Source organism: Eumetopias jubatus, unplaced genomic scaffold, assembly GCF_037043125.1.
Source record: "Eumetopias jubatus isolate StellerSeaLion01/CBP00866 unplaced genomic scaffold, mEumJub1_p1.0 scaffold_4, whole genome shotgun sequence".
NCBI classification, from domain to species: domain Eukaryota; kingdom Metazoa; phylum Chordata; class Mammalia; order Carnivora; family Otariidae; genus Eumetopias; species Eumetopias jubatus.
Genome location: NW_028274810.1, coordinates 107,888,559 through 107,905,705, shown reverse-complemented (window position 1 = coordinate 107,905,705; position 17,147 = coordinate 107,888,559). Strand labels below are relative to the sequence as shown.

Below are 17,147 nucleotides of genomic sequence, written 5' to 3'. Positions count from 1 at the left end.
CGCCTTTGCGGTGGGGTCTCCTGGGCTTGTGCCCGCGTGCTGCCGCTAACCTCACACACACACGCAAATCTACCTACACCTGCGACTTCACCTGAGGGACGCACCGCTTTCACATAAAAGGAGACCAAGGGATCTACGATCAAGGACCCTTGAGTACTTGGATAGGTGCACGGAATCAAATACGCCCTTTTTCACAGAGCCTGTGGAGCAACCGCGAGTGCAGCCACAGAGTCGTCTCATGCGCGGACACGGATCCCCAGTGCTTGGTGCGGGAAAAGTGGGTGGATGTGTTTTCCAAACTGAACAGAGCAAGGTCCTTCTGCCTCAGTGCACACACGCTGAAACCTTGTGGGCCTGGTGCACCCAGGCCACAGACCTCTAAATGCCTGTCGTGTCTCGCACTGCTTCGAGAACCGAACACCTGCCATGCCTTGGAGATTTCAGTCCCCACTGGGTGCCAAGGCTGGTGTCCAAAGGCCCCAGAGGAGGGCCAGAAAGGGTGGGATGGTGGACGCATTTATTTTCTATGGAAATCGAAACAGACCCAATAGGGTAGGAACCCTGAGGCAGTGCATGGACTGTAAGGCCTGTGGTGGAGGGAATGATGTAGAGACTAGATGGGTCTCTGGGTCCAGGGAAGACGGCCCAGGGCCAGTGACCAGACTTCAGGGATGGGGGCAAAGCCGAGCCTGAGGAAGCGCAGGCGATGGGAAGCTGGACCCAGGTAACCCTCTTCTCTTGGAAGGATGAAGTGCTCTGCAGGTCCCTAGTTTGGTCTGGGCATGGGGAGCAGAACAGGAAGGCCCTGAAACTGAAAGGGCTGCTTGGAGGGCCTGCTGGTGGAGTGTGAGCAGCACAGTGAGGGGCAAGGTGGAGATGGGGCAGGGGTGGGAGAGCACGGCCATGGAAGTAGAGACGGGCTCAGCTCAACAGGCCAAGGGCGGAGGGAGTCTCCCCAGAGCTGCTGGGAGCATTCGGCATTCGCGAGACAGCCAGAGAGGACCCCACTTTGCTATGCCTCAGTCTTCCCACCAATCGGGCAAAGACGTGTACATGGGGCAGTACTGAGCAGGGGCCGTGGGGTGGGGGGCCCAGTGGGGGCAGCTCCTGACTCCTGTCCAGGATGCTAGCAGAGCCCAGGGAAACGCATCCATGAGGCTGGCTTCTCACATAAGGAAACACAGACAAAACATGGTTTGGAATTTTTTTGAAACTATAGTTACATACAGAAAATATCCAAAGAGAACACAGACCACAATAGTGACACGTAAGTCATTTACCACAGTGATAAAAACACCTCTCGCTTTACTCTTTAAAAAATTATTTTTATTATTTTTGTAAATGTCTCCCTTGGGTGAACTGAGGGATGTAGTGCCCGTAGGGGAGTGGTGATGGCACGGAGTAGAGGGGCCAGCTTGGTCTGTGCCCCCAGGACTCCCCCACATCTGCCGGGGTTCTTCCCCCACTCCCTCTAGGTCAGGATGCCAAGATGGCAAAGGGTCCTGGAGACAGACCATGGGTGTTTTCTCCTTTCTAACAACATGGTTGGGCCATCCCCAGTAAATCAATGACGCCCCAGTGAGATGCCACAGGAGGTTTGTGGCACCAGCTCCCAGGAGTGGCTGAGACATACCACCATCTCCCAGGGTGCCTGTCTCCACCAGGCTGTAAGGCTCAGCTGCTGAGGTGACTGTTACAGGGTGGGGGCTGGGGACAGCGATGCTGGGATATGTTACCACTCTTCTTGGGCACCCCCAGACACATGACCCTACAAGGAAGGCCTTGTGTGGGTGCCACCCTGCCCCCCCATGCCCTTGGGCTGCCAGAAATAGTGGGCTATATGCCCACAGCACCCAGGAACCCCTGGTGTGCAGAGCCCAGCGCATCTGCCACCCCCATCCCCAAGGACTGCTATAGACCTAGGACTGCAGAGACAGGGCTGAGAAGGCCCAGCCACATACCTGCCCTGCATAGAGATCTGCTGCCTCCCACCCTGCCCCAGCTAGGAGAGCCTTTGGGCGCCACCCCTTTGCTGGCTCAAATCTCTCACACATGCACCCAAACACAGGCAAGCCTGCCCTGGCCTGGCTCCTCTACCACATGGTCCTCTGAAATCCAGAAACTCTACAGAGACGGTGTCCATCCCCAAGAGATGCTGAGATGCAATGACACAGCACCATCCCCTCTACTCACGAGACCTGGCACATGGCTATCTGAATGTCATCCTCTGGGCCTGCCGGGCGGGGGGCAGCCCTCGAGGGCAGTGGGACTCTTGCCAGGGTGTGGCCCCGAGGATGTGCTGGGGGCTGGGGTGGCATCTTTGTGGAGGGTAGGAAAGCAAGCATAGCACCTCTGGGCGCCCTCAGTGGCCAGGCACAGATGGCCTTGCAGGAGTGGTTCCCCCATAAGCCCCGTGCCCTAGGCTGGAAACAAGAAGCTAACCAGTCTTCTCAATATAACTAGGCCAGCTGCCCTGGGGGGAGAATTGGCTCAGAGGGCTGCCTGGGCTCAGCACTGGGATGAGGCACCACTCTACCCCAGGCCTCCCTGCCTCCATTTCTCAGTTCCCAGCTTGAGGGCTGGGAGAGGGAGGGACCACAGAGCAAGGCCAGGCCTGCAGCTCTGCATTCTTGCTGTCAGGGCTCCCCAGTATGCTGAGCCTACAGGGCCCGGGAAATGGGGGGCTAGGTCAGGAGGGGGGCGGGAGTGGCAGGGACTGCTCTGAAGCATCCGGTAGGCCAGGCCAGAGGCAAAGGAAACGGTTCTTTGGTATTTAAGCAACAGAAACCTATTGCAGAAGAGCCGTGTCTCCTAAGCAAAGGAGGGGGGGCCAAGCTTTCCCCTTTCCAGCAGCTCTGAGGGTCCCAGGGGCCTCCAGGGAGGGCTCCTTCCCCCGCTGTGAGGCCCACACACTGAGGACTGCTCACTGCAGGCCAGGGCCACGGGGGCAGCAAAGTTGAGGCTTGAAGAGCTCCCTCCAGCGAGAAACCAGGTTGCCCAAGGACTGACCTCTGTGGGGGCCCCCCCCCCCCGACACAGGGCCAGCATCATGGGGGATGGCCAGCCCACTCAAACCCTCCCCCAGCCAGGCTAGCTTATCACCAGCAGCCCCCACCCACAGCTTCCCTCACAGGCTGGGGATGCTGTGCCCTCAAGGCTGAATACACAAAATAGATTCTCTCTTGCTAAATTTCATAACTTATAGAAGAACCTGTAAAGAGTTTAATTTTTTTCCTGGGAAGAGACAGAATTTCACCCTGCATTCCGAAGCATCTGCTGAGCCTGGGTGGCCAAGTCCTGCCTCTCTGGGGCAGCTGGTGGGGTGGGGGGTGTGCTGGGGCCGCTGCAAGACCCCGGCTCTGGTGGGGGGTGTACATGGAGATGTAGTAACAAGGACCTTTGGGCTCTGACCCCCAGGCCAAATCAAAGCTCCCCCAATGTCCAATCGCAGCTATGCCTTTCCCTCAAACAAAACAGAAAGTAGGAAACAAGGGTGCCTTTTTAATTGCAATCAAATATGCCGTCTGAAGTCAGCGTGCTCCCCGAGCCCGGCCCAGGGGCCGGGCACGGCCCAGAGCAGACGGTGTGCCTCACTGCGCCACTGGGGGCCAGGGTGTCGCCACTGGGCTTAGCCCCATGGTGTCCCTGAGCCACCGTTTCCTCTGCAGGTGGCCCAGCCTCCGGTGCCTGGGACAGGGGAGGCGGGGCAGAGCGCGAGGCGTGAGCACTCACACCTTCGCACACGCATGCAGACTTTCCAATGTTCGCATTCATTCCTTCCCCTCCGTTGCTCAAAGGTCAGACAGCATGGTGAAGCCACCGCTGGGCAGGCGTGGGCAGCACAGCGGAGCCGCCTACTTCTGTATCTGGAACAGGAAGAGCCGCAGGTTGATGTTCTTGGCGGCCAGCAGCTTGTTGCACTCCACGGAGTCGACGATGGGCAGGGGCACGTAGTCCGTCTCGTTGCTCTCGTTGGTGAAGACGAAGTGGTAGATGACCGGGCTGATCTTCACATCGTCATAGGGACCCTTGAGCAGCAGGAAGGAGCACTCCAGGGGCGCCGTGACCTTGCTCTTGAGGAGAAGCTGGAAGGAGAGTGTGCGCTTGCACGACAGGTTGGGGTTACGCTCTGAGTCGTTCACGCGCGCCTTCAGGACCCACGTCTGGTTCAGCACCGTGAACCTTGGCGTCTCGTAGTACAGGCGCGTGATGAAGTCATCCGTGCGGTACGGCCGAAACTGGACCTCTGTGGAGACAGACAGGCCGGGAAGAGCCGGCAGTCAGTGTGGGCAGGGCCGGGGGTGGCGCCTTCCAAAGGCCGAGCGAGGATAAAGGCTCAGCCAGGGAGGAAGGCAACTTACCAGGAGGACACAGCGTGCTCTACTTGTCACAAGGCAAATCAAACGCAATTATGGCAAATGGAGGCGTACACAAGCTTGGGGGAAAGAACTACAAACAGAAGTAACACGCATTAGCTGCAGGGAGTCCGGAGGCTGAAGGAAGTGAGCGGCCCGACCCTCGCTGGCCTCCCTCTTTGCCCCCCCCAGGGCCCAGCCCAGGCAGAGGGAGGCCCACCCAAGGGGCGTGGGTAAGCAGACACACAGACAGGATGCGTTCTGAGAACAAGTGCACTTTATTGGTTCTGATACAGAGCTGCCAGAAAAGCCGGCAGGCGGGCGGGCAGGCAGGCGCGTGGCACGTGAGCCTGCGTGGGGCGCAAGGCAGAGCGCTGGCGTGTGGCCCAGTGCTGGGCTCCTGTGCTGTCACACAGTTCTCTCAGCACAGCCCGGGGCCCACGGCCCACGAGTCCCTCCACGGAGGTGGCCAGTCCTTCCTGTGTGGACGGGGTTCCCTGCCCGGCCACCGCCACCATCATGATGCCTCAGCCCGCCCAGACCCACAAGGCCTGGCCTGGACTGTTTGTGCCATGGCGCCCACCAGGGCAGCTGAGGCTGCAACTAACCAGGGGCCACGACCTTCTGCTGCTGAGGCTGCCGGGCCCTTCGCTCTCAGGCCTGTGCAGGCCCACACCTAGCCAGGCCTAGTCCAGGCAGCACGGTGTGACTGGTTGCCTGGGACCACCCTTGATGCTCTGAGCCGGCTGCCTGGTGTGGGCTGAGCAGTAGAGGGCTGTAGTCTCCCTGAGTGGCCCCAGTGTCAGCAGGTGCTTCTTGCTGTTCTCTGTATCTGGACCAGGCCCTGGCCTGGCTCCTGCTCCCCAGCATGTCCAAAAGCAGTGGCAGTGGCCAGGCGAGCCCATGAGATCCAGGAGGCCTGAGCGTGGTCCAGCCTGCCCGTCCCTGGGCGTCCACTCCCAGCTCTGCATTTTGAGCTGAGCACCCTCAGCTCATTCAGGAGCCCTGCCCCTGAGCATCTTCTTGATGGCCTCAGGAGACCCGTGGCCACTGCAGTAACTGCCTGCAGGCAGGACCGGATGTGCTGAGTGCTCTTCTTGCCTTTGGCTCCGCAGGGCAGGCCCCTAGCTGCTGGGCCCTCCAAGACACACCCCCCTTCTGCTTAGACACTGACTGTCCCAAGGCCTGTGCAGCCCCACGCAGTAGGATGTCACCTTGTTGGGGTGGCAGGCCCAGGGAGGGGAGGCAGGTGGGAGGGCCTCTGAGAGCCATGCAGGTGCCCCTGGGGTCCTGCCCCGGCCCCTCCCCTGCTTGGCCTCTGGCCTGTCTTCTCCCCCAAGGTGTCCTCCCATTCACCAAAAGCTTGTCCACAGCCTGGCCTTCCAGCATGGCCTGTGCCCACTGCTCAGAGCCACTGCTCCCCAGGCTCCCAGCCGCCCCCCCCCACCCCCAGCCTGTGCGGCATGCAGTGGGTGGCAGGGCGCCTCACCTGTGTAACCGATCTTCTCAAAGCTGAGCAGGCTAAAGATGCTGTTGTAGAGCTGCATCTCCTTGCGGTGGCTCTGGTCCATCTCGTCTAGGATCTCCATCAGCTCATTGCCCGTCTTGGTTGGGTGGGCACATGCAGCCTCATGCACCGTCAGCTCGTGGAAGGGGCCATGCCACGGGCAGCCGATGCGCTTATATTTGCACTGGGTCACCCTGGGGAGGAGGCGAGCACCGTGGTCACAGCCTGCGCCCTGTGGGAGGTAGCTCTGCCCAGCCCTGCTCATACAAATTACGCCTTGAAGGACATATCCACCGTGTGCCAGCCCCCAGGAAGGGGTCAGAGTGTGTGGGAGAAACTGAGAAAAAAGGAGCACGTGAGAGCTGTGAATATACATGCCACCTACACCCTTTGCTGGGAGGACTCTCTTGCTTGGCAACAGTGGCCACTGACCATGGTCTTGGACCCTATGCAGCTTCGCTTTATGTGAGGCTCGCCGGCCTGACCACTGGCAGACAGCAGGGTCAGCCAGCAGGGACTGGGTTAGGGTGCCCATGCAGCTTCACGCTAAGCTCCCAGAGCTGGCCAAGGACAGAGAGCCTCTAAGAGGTCCCCATGCAGCCAGAGAACCTTGGAGAGCCAGGGTGATGTCCAAACAGCCACTGGGTCCAGATCACAGCCCCCTGCCCTCTGCAGGGCCCACCCCTGCTCCCCTCCAGGGCCTGGGCCCCAAGCAGCTTCACCCTGGCCCATTCCCTCCAGATTGCCACTGGGCTATGTGTGCAGAACCCAGGGCCAGGGCAACAAAGACCAACGAAAATAACCCACATTGTGGGGCCTCGCCTGCAGCAGGGTGGCCTCCAGCCCCATCCTGGGCTCCACGCATGTGGTTAAAGCTCCGGCGGGCAGGCCGGCCCAGGAGGTTACCTGTCCTGACACTCCTCTTTCTGGTGCCTCTCCAGGAGGGAGCGGGGAAACTGGCGCAGGCAGAAGCCACACTCGGAGGGCAGCTCGCTCACGGCTTTCTCCACAGCCAGGTTGCGGCAGCAGAGGCTCTTACTGATCTCACAACGACAGTTAGGGCATGTGGCCTGCTCCTCCTTCAGCCGGGCATCTGCTAGTAGGTGGATAAAACAGCCAGCGCACATCAAGTGACCGTTAGTACACTGCGAAGAAGGAAAGGGAGATGAGCTCACAGACCTGCAGGAGGTGCACACACGCACGCACCAGCCTGCCCCACCGGCTCCAGCTGCAGAAGGGCCTGCTGGCCAGGAGAGGCAAACAGAGCCACTGCTCAGGAGGAACGGGCCTTGGGCGCCTGGGTGGCTCAGTTGGTTAAGCGACTGCCTTCGGCTCAGGTCATGATCCTGGAGTCCCGGGATCGAGTCCTACATCGGGCTCCCTGCTCAGCAGTAAGTCTGCTTCTCCCTCTGACCCTCTTCCCTCTCGTGCTATCTCTCATTCTCTCTCTCTCAAATAAATAAAATCTTAAAAAAAAAAAAAAAAGGAGGAATGGGCCTTTTCCGTGGAACATGGCAAACACACAGCCAATGGGGTTCCTGTGGAGAGGTAGGTGACTCAAAGAGAGCCCTTGGTGGCTTGCAGGGGTGACAGACCTCCACTGAGGGAGGCCCACAAGGGTGACTGGTTTGGCCACACTGGGGCTTGGAGCCTTTTCCCATCCCAGGGGCCAGGGACTGTGTCACGGGTCCCCCAGAGGCCCTGACTTCAGGACACCTACAGGAACACGGACTCTTGTCTGAGCACAGCAGCGGCACTTAGCCAGCAGCTGCCGAGTAGGAGCAGACACTGCTCCCCTGTGCTGGGGGCCTGGCCCCTCCACTCCGGCCCTCCTTGGACGGCACAGGGGAGAAGGCAGCTGCCACCCACCCAGTGAGGCTGGCTTCACACGGGGACCTTCCTGAAGGCTGCTGGCACAGAGCTGGGGTGGGTGGGGAGACCCAGCTGGCCTGGGACAAGGGTGTTGTGAGCACAGTGTATGGCTGGAGGAGAGAATGGGAGCTGCCAGCAGGACAGACTGCTGAGCCGGGTCAGCAGGAGGCAGGCCCCCTTCCTTTGGGAGCCTGCAGATCTGAGGCCCAGACACTGGCTGTGGGCAACATGCCCGTACTGGGAGTCCATGTGCACGCAGACAGTGGGCCTCTGGTTCCACAGGCACATCCTGAGGACCCATGTGGTGCCGTTCAGGGAAGTACACAGGCTGTGGGCCTGGCCCTCCAGGGGTAGGAGAGACCCACAGAGATACAAGAGCAAAGACTTGAGCTGAGCGTCCCCTTGGGGCAAACACAGCTCCCCAGGCCTGGCCCTGGCTGGTAAAAACCTGCAGGGGCAGAGGTGAGGGAATGCTGTGGGGGGCAGGTAGGGGTTCTGCTGAGGGTAGCTGGATTTCCACTTGGAGACTCTCCTGCAGCCAGCTGAGGGTGAGCAGGCAGATGGCACGATCACAGGCCTTGCCAGCAGCCGGCCTGGGCTCCCCAGCCAGGACAACCCTCCAGAAAGCCACTGGGCCACAAGCTTCCCCCGAGGTCCAGGACACTTCTGAGGGGGGACTGCAGTGCAGTAGAGGCCTGGCCACACCCACACACATGGGATCCTCGGTCAACACCAGCCGCCATCCCATCATTTCAGGGGTCTGCGCACCGAGCTGAGGAGCTGTGGGAGGCCGAGGGAGCTCTTGGCACCTGTGTGCCAGGCCTGGGGGCTAGTGAGTGATGGGACTTACGTGTTAAGGACCAGTGCAGGTGGGAGGGCTGGAGACAAAGGCCTCATTCACAGAATCCATGTCCACACAAACACCACAGACTATTTGTGCCAAAAATCTCCATTTCTAAGTCAGGCCAAAAATTAAAATGTGCAAGATGAGGGAGGGGAGCTGGCTGCGCTCAGGTTTGGAGGAAAAGGGACTGGCAGGGGTGGGCCAGTGTCAGCTTTGGACACATGGGCTGGCGGGGTGGGGACTCTCAGAAGCAGCGGGGATGAGTGGAGTCCTGCTCACGGGAGCAGCAGGCTACCCTGTCCACCCCCAGAGGTCAATGGAGAAGCCAGAGATGCGGTGGGTGAAAGAGAGGGCAGGGGACACAGACACCACAGGCCCCCGCCACCCGGCGGGAGGCAGAGACCAAGGGCCCAGGGCATGTGTTTAATCACAGCCCCCGCCAGGGGCCTGAGCCCGGCAGAGACCTGGCTTCGCCAAACCATAGCCCCGGAGAGAAGACTGTTGCAGCTTGCAGAGGCATAGAAGGACGGTGTTCAGGCTAACCCTTAGTCGTGGGAGGAGGAAACTTCAGGGTGCCCCCTGGAAGTGAAGCCACAACCACTGCCTGGCACCTCCGAGGGCCTGGCTGGACACCAAGGCCCTTCACCTCCAGGGCCTGCAGGATGCCAACTCTGGGAGCCCCCCCACACCACAGACTCTGGTTCTCGATGCCTTCTGGTGAGAGGCTACCTGGGCAGGGCCCAGCTCCGCAGGCACCACTTGCCTGAGCAGAACAGCAACAGAACCCACCTGGCTTCTCTTCTATCTCAAGGTGGCGCAGCCAGGGTGTGGGGCTAAGGGTGAGAGACTTGGATGGAGTCTAGAGCCTCCTGAGGAACACCAAGGTTGCCAAGTATATGACACCTACCTCCCAGCACTGCCCTGAAAGCCCACTGCTCTGGTGCAGAGCGGACCTGCATACCCCTCCTGGCAGGTCTCTTCTAGAGCCTGTGGGCTGCAGGAACATCCAAGCTAGCTCTCACCCCCTTCCTCCTGGAGTTTTTAGATGCAACACAGGCTTAGGAGAAGCAGTACTGACCCTTGCCCTCCTCTGGGGAGAGGTAGGGTCACTGCCCCTTAGGCCCCAACAGCTCAGTTGTGAGACGGAAGACAGTGAGCCAGCAAGATGCTGCAGAGTGCTACTGGCCCAGCCAAGGGACAAGCTGACATCCACATGCAGCCAGCATCTCACCAGTTACCCAAGGGGTGTTCTTCGGTAAAAACCAGGTGGCTGGTCTGGGCCCAGATGACATCCAGCCCAGGTGGTCTGTCCACAGCAGGGTGGATCACCATGCTCCAGAGCCCTCCCCGCTATCCAGGTCCTCCTCGACCTCCTGAGCAAGACTCCAACTCCACATGCAGGCCTGGCCAATTGGTAACGCAGACTTAGCCTCCTCAGCAGCCAGGCTGGACTGTACCTACCCTGACTTGCCCAGCTGGAACCTGGCTCCCAGAGGGCTCTGCACAATGCCAGCTGCAGGCCAAGCCTCCAATGGACAGCTAAGGCAGGCCAGAGTGCCCCACTCCACATGCTAGAGCCAAGCCCCCAAGAGCCTGGGTATCCCAAGAAGCAGCTCCTGCAGCGCCCACCCAGGCTGCCAGGAAGATCCTGCTGGTTGGAGGGGCAGGGAGAGGGGCACCCCAATTCAGAACATTGTAGGGCTTCCCAGGACAGATGCTGGCTCAATCTCTAACCTACAGGTCATCAGCAGCATGACCCTGGGCTTGCTGCTTTCTTCTTGGGGCCTCACTGTCCTCAGGCACAAAAAGTGACAAAGACAGGACTGGCCTCATCATGTGCTGAGAGATGGGGTGAGACATGTATGACAGCATGGCTCAGCCCCCAGCACATGACAGGAACAGAAGAAACACCCACCATGGCCATCACACAGCAGAGCCTGGCCAGCCCCTCACATGGCCCCCACCTGGAGAGCCTCAGAAAGGACTCCTGGCACAAGCACGTGATTTCAGCAAAAGCTCCTCCCTCACCCCAGGAGGCCCCAACCCCACCCAAGCTGCAGCAATATCCCCCAAGCCCCTCTGCAAACAGCCCAGGAGCGGACATTCGTACCTGCCCTCTCAGGACACCACCCAGCAACCTCTCCCTCTACAGGCCACAGGCAGCCCATGTGCACCCAGGCCAGCTTCCCCCCGGGGCTAAGGGGAAGCTGATTCTACCGTCCAAACTCATGAGGAGGAGCCCTGACTCCAGGCCTTGGGCTGTAAAGGGACCTTAGAAAATACCACCCCCCAACTCCTGGAAACCAAGCCTTGGTCAATAGGCCTTTTAGGCCCTCTTTTAAGCCTGGAGTACATGGTCCCCTCAAACACTGGGGGCTCCAGGAAGGCTTGGCACCTAGGCCCATGTGAGCAGCCCACCCTCCAAAGGACAGCTAAGGGCACTAACCCCAAAACTGCTGCTCAGCCCAGCTGGAGGTCCCTCTCACCATGCTCAACAGGGCTGCAGGGCACCCTATGTCCCTGATGTTTGGCCTGAGGTCTCAATTTCTTTATTCAAGGGAACTAAGAAGAGATCTCACTGTGTCCAAGGAATGCAGCTTTACAGCCAGGACTCTAACACTCCACCAGGTTTTGGGTCTGAAGTCCTGGACCAACAGCTCCCAATATCACACAAGAGTTAGGACTCGGGTGGGAACCAGTCATTCCCATAACCAGGTTCTTGTTCAGAATGTAGATACTCCGGATTGAAAGGCAACTCAAATGACAAGTAACCACCACAAAAAAATACAGGTTCTCATGTAGCCAGAGTTCAGAAACTTTCTCCTCTCTATGCTCTTGTTTTGGAGCTCTATTCTGCCACCTTTTTTACCTCAAAGCATGAGCCAGGAGCTAGGGAAGACAATTCCAGGCCAGCTGGATGGGCAGCCTCATGGGGGATTCCCTAAACATCACTTTGAACAGAGCCTGCAGTACCAGGCATGCTGACAACCACTGGGGGCTCCCCAAGGCCTGTGACCACACTGGCTGGGGCCTGGGCAAACATGGGCCCACCTCTGCTTCCTAGGCCTTTTACCAATATGACTGCCAATCACGTAACCAGTTTCCCCTGCCAGGGCCTGAGCCGAGTCCTGGTGGAGACAGACCTTAGGGGTGAGAGGCACAGGAAGACATACCCAGCCCTCCCACAGGGCAGAAACTGGCAGGTGCCCCAGTCAAGTGAGGACAAGCGTCCTGTCGCAGGGAGAGAGGATGGCCACTGCCTCTGTGGGGCCCCAGAAGAAAAGCAGGAGTGGGGAGAGGGCACCCAGGCAGAAGGGGCACAGGAGCAACAGGTGGGAGGAGGGGGTGTGCTGCTGGTAGGCCACAAAGCCACTCGGGGGCCACATCCTGTGACACCCCCGACTACTCCTTCCTGAGGGGGGGGGTCACAGGAACTCTTCTGGCTGAGAGTGTGGTGAGGGGTGGTGGAGCTAGGTGGCCCCTCCCTCCAGATGCGGGTCCACAGCTCAGGGCCTCAGCTGATGTCAACAGGGTCCTACCAGGTATATCACACAGACAACACACTGGGCCTTGTGTGAAAGGCTTCGGGGGGAGCCCAGGAAGATCAGGCTGTAGTTTCAATGTTCCAGGCACCACCAAGGCTGTTTCCTCCAGAAAAGGCACTCAGACACGCAGGGCGGGGGGCGTGGGGGGCAGGTCACACTGCCCTGGTGCTATACAGTTCTGCATCTACGGCAGATGCCCTGTTGCCCACCCTGCATGAGTATCCCTGCTCCAACTCCAGCCCTCCTGCCCCCCGCTGCCTGCCCCAGTGGCTGCCTGGGACTCTGGAAGGTGGCCCCATACCCTGTAGGGCCGGTCACCAAGGCCACACCCAACACCCGCACAAAGAACATCAAAGCCGGCACCTGTTGTACCCACCCCGTCCCTGACCTGACCTAACTTAAAGTAGGCCGTGGTGAAAACCATTTGCATGAGTGCCTTGCTCTTACACCAAAGCAAGTCCCAGCCCAGGTGTGTGTGGCTTGACGTGCTCGATGCGTGGGACAGCCAGCTGTGTGGGGCCAGGGGCTCAGACTCAGAAACAGGGGGGTAAGTCTGCTGGAAGTGAGCTCTGCCCGCCGCCACCACCACTCCCCTGTGGCATGGAGGTGGGGTCTGGTGGCCACAGGGCAAGCTCTCAAGTTACCATGCACTCAGCCAACTCCAGGGGCCCACGGAGCTGTCCCCCCCAGACTCAGCCAGGCACAGCGCACAGGGCTCACCATGGCCCCTGGCTACTCTCCTCGCCCCAGAGCTGGGCACCATTTGAGACAATCCCCAGACACAAGCCGCGTGTCCTGGTGGGGTCAGGGGAAATGCTGCTGGTAGGAACAGAGAATGGAACACACCACAGGCCCCAGAGCGGCCGCCAGAAGCGGCCAGTCAACACGGCTCACCAAAGAAGGCCCTCAAAAATGAAGGGGCGGGGCGCCTGGGTGGCTCAGTCGGTTAAGCGACTGCCTTGGGCTCGGGTCATGATCCTGGAGTCCCAGGATCGAGTCCCGCATCGGGCTCCCTGCTCGGCGGGGAGTCTGCTTCTCCCTCTGGCCCTCCCCCCTCTCGTGCTATCTCTCATTCTCTCTCAAATAAATAAATAATGTCTTTAAAAACAAAAATATTGCTGTACACTTTAAAAAAAAAAAAAATGAAGGGGCTGAGCCCAGGCCAAGAGGTGATGGCCAGTAGTGGGCCCCAACCAGGGACACACAGAAAGCTGTGTGTCTGCCTGTTTCGAGACAATGTGTGTAGGGCCTAGGCCATTCATTACCAAATCCTCCTGGGAGTAAACCCAACTCAGATGGGACGAGGCAATGACACAGGTCTCTAGGCCCATCCCAACCACCACCCTCAATGTCCCCATCCAGGGTCGTATGCAGTAGGGAGCCACCAAGAAACCTTCCCTCCTTCCTCTGGCTCATCCCTCGGGCCCCTCGTGGGCACGGCTACGCATCCAAGCAAGGTGTGCCCCCACCCACGGCACGGCTTCCAGCAGCCAAAGCAAGTGCTAACCCATGGAAGGACTCTAGTCAAACTTTCTAGAGTCCAGAGCTCTGCTACTGATATGTTCTAGAGCTTTCTCCAGGCCTCCAGAGATGAGAGGAAAACAACTCACTATCAAGGCCCGCCTGTCACTTGGGAAGAATGGAGGTGGAGCAGGAGGACCAGTACCAGAGCCTACAGCTTTAGCATCATGGGCTCTCCTTGCTTAGCAGGCCGTTTCCAGGGAAGCTGCTCAGCACAGCCCATTAGGCCATGGGGAGGGCCACAGGTCAGGGTTGTTTCAGCTCCTTCACTGTCTCTGTCACAGCTGCTTATCTGCCTGCCTCCAGCCCGCCCAGGACAGAGCTCAGCTCCCAGCACAGCGTGGGCTGGTTTGAACCAGCCAGGCTCACAGGCCCCAGCACAGTGGTTCTGGCCAGAGGCAGAGCTTTGGGTCTGTGCTGAGTGGACCAGGAAGCACCATGTGGCCTGTTACGTCATCATGCCAGGTCCAGGTCTAGCCCACTCACAGGACGAGAGACCCCCCCAAATTCCCCTGGGACCCTCCCTCCAAACCACTGGTGGCTTGGCTTTTTAGAGCTCTCATCTAAGACCCAAGGAAGGAAGAATTCCTACACCTGAAAGGATCAAAAGATCATGGGCAAGGGAAAAAGGGGCTGGAGAGCGCCCAACTCTAAAGGGTACCCCCAAGGCTGAGGGGCTATGGGAAGCACTCCCCCAATTGGGTCAGAAGACCTATGGTATTCCTGAGCTAGGGCCTCTCGCCAGGATAGGCTGAGAGGCAGTACCCTCCACCCAAAAAACTCAACCCACTTCCCTGCCAATGCCTTCTCTTTCCTCTCTGCACACCAGGGTCCTCCTAAAAGCTACCTCACGCCAAAGCAGGAAAGAACTTGGAGATCTAGAGACTGGGGAAATGGCAACCCAGATTAGCCTTGTGCTGCTTTCTACAAAAATGATCCTCTCACCCATGGCCCCCAGTTTGAGTAACAGCAGGAAAACAAGGCCCCATCAGCTATGACCAGCTCCTGCAAGTGCTAAGAAAGATGATAGAGAACCTGTTCCATTCCTCAAAGAGGTTCTTGGAAGAAGGGGTATCAAAGTCAGAGGTGGGGAGGAGGTGTTGAGGTGGAGAGAGACAGGTGAACAAAGAAGGCAGCACACTGCAAACTGACCTGGGCCAGAGTGTGGCCCCTGCTGCTATGTGGTGCACATGTAAGACCTACCTGGGCCAAGGGCCCTCTCTGATGGCCGTGGCTGGCTAAGGACTGAGTCCAGCCACCATTCAGGAGCCTCACATGGAAAAAGGAGGGTGGACACATTTCCTGGAGTGCTGGTAGCCTAAGAAGCCAGGCGTGGTGTGGGTACGGCGGGATGGGGTGGGAGTCTAACTTAGGGCGTAGCATGTCTAGAAAGCAGAGCACGAGGTCAGGCTGGGAACAGAGAAGGGACCCAGACTGGGGCTTCATGCAGCTGGTTCATCCAGACCGGGAATGAGGGGAAGGGAGAGAAGACGGAAAAGAGATGACCCTATCCTTTCAGGGTTGTTCCCAAATAAAAGGGAACGAGAATTCTTTCAATTGGGAGATAGAAGATATACAAGAGAAGCTTGAAGACAGCTTTCGGGGGTGTGGCTGCTAAAAAAAAAATAGAGAATAAGGGCGTGAGTGAAGAGGAAACACCCGGGTCTCCCGAGTCCAGGGAGCTCAAGAATGAGGGGAGCCGGCGCTGAGGAGTGTGCGGGGGCCTTTGTTACCAGCTTTCTTGGGGGTCAACTTGAAAGGGTGGGCTGGGGAGTGTTGAGGTGGGGCAGCGGGGAACGCTGAAAAATAAAGAAGCGAAAAGATTCGAATCAAGAAACAAGGGAAGTCAGAACAAGAAACTGATTATGAGTAGGAAACAAAGTCCCGAGAGGAAGAGAATCAAGAGCTTCCGAACAGACGCCAGGAGTCCCGACTACTGGGCCCCGGAGCTCAGACCTGGCTTCCGAGGGCACGCGGTGCCCGAGGTGGGGGGGGAGGGGGACGGCCGCGGCGGGGCTGGAGCCGGGCTGGGTCGGGGTCGGGCCGGCGGCCCTACCTGGTACACGGAGGCCTTAGGCAGGTCCAGGCAGACGGTGCAGCACAGCACCGAGTAGAGCCGCTCCTCCAGCTTCCCGCTGCCCGCCGCCGCCGCCGCCGCCGCCGCCTCGGCTGCCTCGGCCGCCCGCAGCCGCTTCTTGGGCGGCGCGTCTGGGTCGCCGGCCGCCTCCTGCAGCTGCCGGGCGCCGGCCAGGCCCGCCTCGTCCGGGAGCCCGGGCCCCGCCGCCTCGCCCAGCGCCGCTACCGCCGCCGGCCCCGCGGCCGCCCCCGGCCCGGCCCCGACCCCGGCCCCAGCCGGCACGGCGCCGGCGGGCCCTGCGGCCGGCCCGCCCCCGCCGGCCTCCTCCGCGCCGGACATCACGGCCGGTCGGCCCGGCGGGCGGGTGCCGGCGCGCACCCGCGGCTGGAGGTTAGGGGCGCCGCGCGCTCCCGCCGCCCTCTCGCTGCCGCCGCGACCCCGCAACCCCGCTCCCTGCGCCGCCGCCTCAGTGGGTCCGGCCCGCCCGTCGCCCCGAAGCTGCCGCGGCCACCGACCCCGGCGCGGCCGCCATCTTTGTTTTCGCTGCGCGCTCCCCCTGCCGCCGCCACCGCCCCCTCGGTCTCCCAGTCACGTGACTGTGTGGGACCAATGGGAGCACCACTCAGGGCTAGACGGTACGTCCGTCAGACCCAATGGGCACGCAAGGACGCCCAAGGGCCCGCCCCTGCAGAAAGTGGGCAGGAAGGGGGCGGGGCCCAGGGCAACTTGCGGAGGGGCGCGCGCGCCCGGGGCGGGGAAATCCTGGGGTTGGGGGCGTGCGCGCCGCTTCCGGTCCGTCTAGGGTGCGGCCCACAAGCCGAAGGCCACTCGGATGGTGGGCATTCCTGGGCCCCCCCACGTCGGGCTGTGCTTGCGCCTTTGTCCTCCCAACACTCAGGTCTGCGTGCACGCCGGGGAGAGAAACCCTGCCGGCCACTCCTGTCCCTCTTGTGTGGGACCAGGTGTGCTTCCACAGCACCCAAGCATAGGTACTCCCCGAGAAAGGGCTCCGGACCCCGAATTTAAACCATTAATCCCGGGGTTGGAAACTGAAGAGGGGTCCACTGTGGAAAGTGAGGGTCTTGGAAAATCAGGACTTGCCTTGCACAGGCCCGAGGACAAATGAGTACATGTCAAGTCAGCTCTGAGAGGGAATGTTAATTTCTGGACAGCTGTAATACAGGTATAGGACAGTCCTCCCCTGTCCCCACCCCAGCCGGCAGCCGGTGAAGGTCACTGTCCTGGAGGGCCACCTGCCAGGCTGTACAAGGATATTCAGAGCTCCAGTATGTCACAGGGTCCAGGACTAGGTCTTCTCAGTCTAGGGGCCCTCCTGACAAGGGTGCCATTAGGAGGTCAGGCTGAGTGAGGCCCCAGGGCTAGTTTCAGGACATCCCTTTTTTTACACAAGGAAACCAGTTGCTGC

At 60.0% G+C, this 17,147-nt stretch overlaps 1 protein-coding gene across 1 annotated transcript; it reads right to left on the bottom strand.

The window, feature by feature from the left end:
- Positions 1-1,304: 1,304 nt before the first annotated feature.
- Positions 1,305-16,268, bottom strand: ZFTRAF1 (zinc finger TRAF-type and ring finger containing 1). Its single transcript, XM_028093491.2, has 4 exons — positions 15,701-16,268; positions 6,769-7,007; positions 5,845-6,056; positions 1,305-4,246 (listed from the first exon to the last, which is right to left on the bottom strand). Exons 1-4 carry the CDS (start codon positions 16,058-16,060, stop codon positions 3,855-3,857), a joined length of 1,203 nt encoding a protein of 400 aa, XP_027949292.2. The 5' UTR covers positions 16,061-16,268; the 3' UTR covers positions 1,305-3,854.
- Between the last annotated feature and the right edge of the window lie 879 nt (positions 16,269-17,147).

What these genes read in the sequence shown, in the direction of transcription:
- ZFTRAF1 (XM_028093491.2), bottom strand. Translation starts at nt 16,060, where the DNA reads ATGTCCGGCGCGGAGGAGGCCGGCGGGGGCGGGCCGGCCGCAGGGCCC. An exon ending in CTAAGGCCTCCGTGTACCAG is followed by an intron (nt 7,008 to 15,700) that starts GTAGGGCCGCCG and finishes CCTTCTTCGCAG; the next exon opens with TGTACTAACGGTCACTTGAT. An exon ending in AAAGAGGAGTGTCAGGACAG is followed by an intron (nt 6,057 to 6,768) that starts GTAACCTCCTGG and finishes CCTCCTCCCCAG; the next exon opens with GGTGACCCAGTGCAAATATA.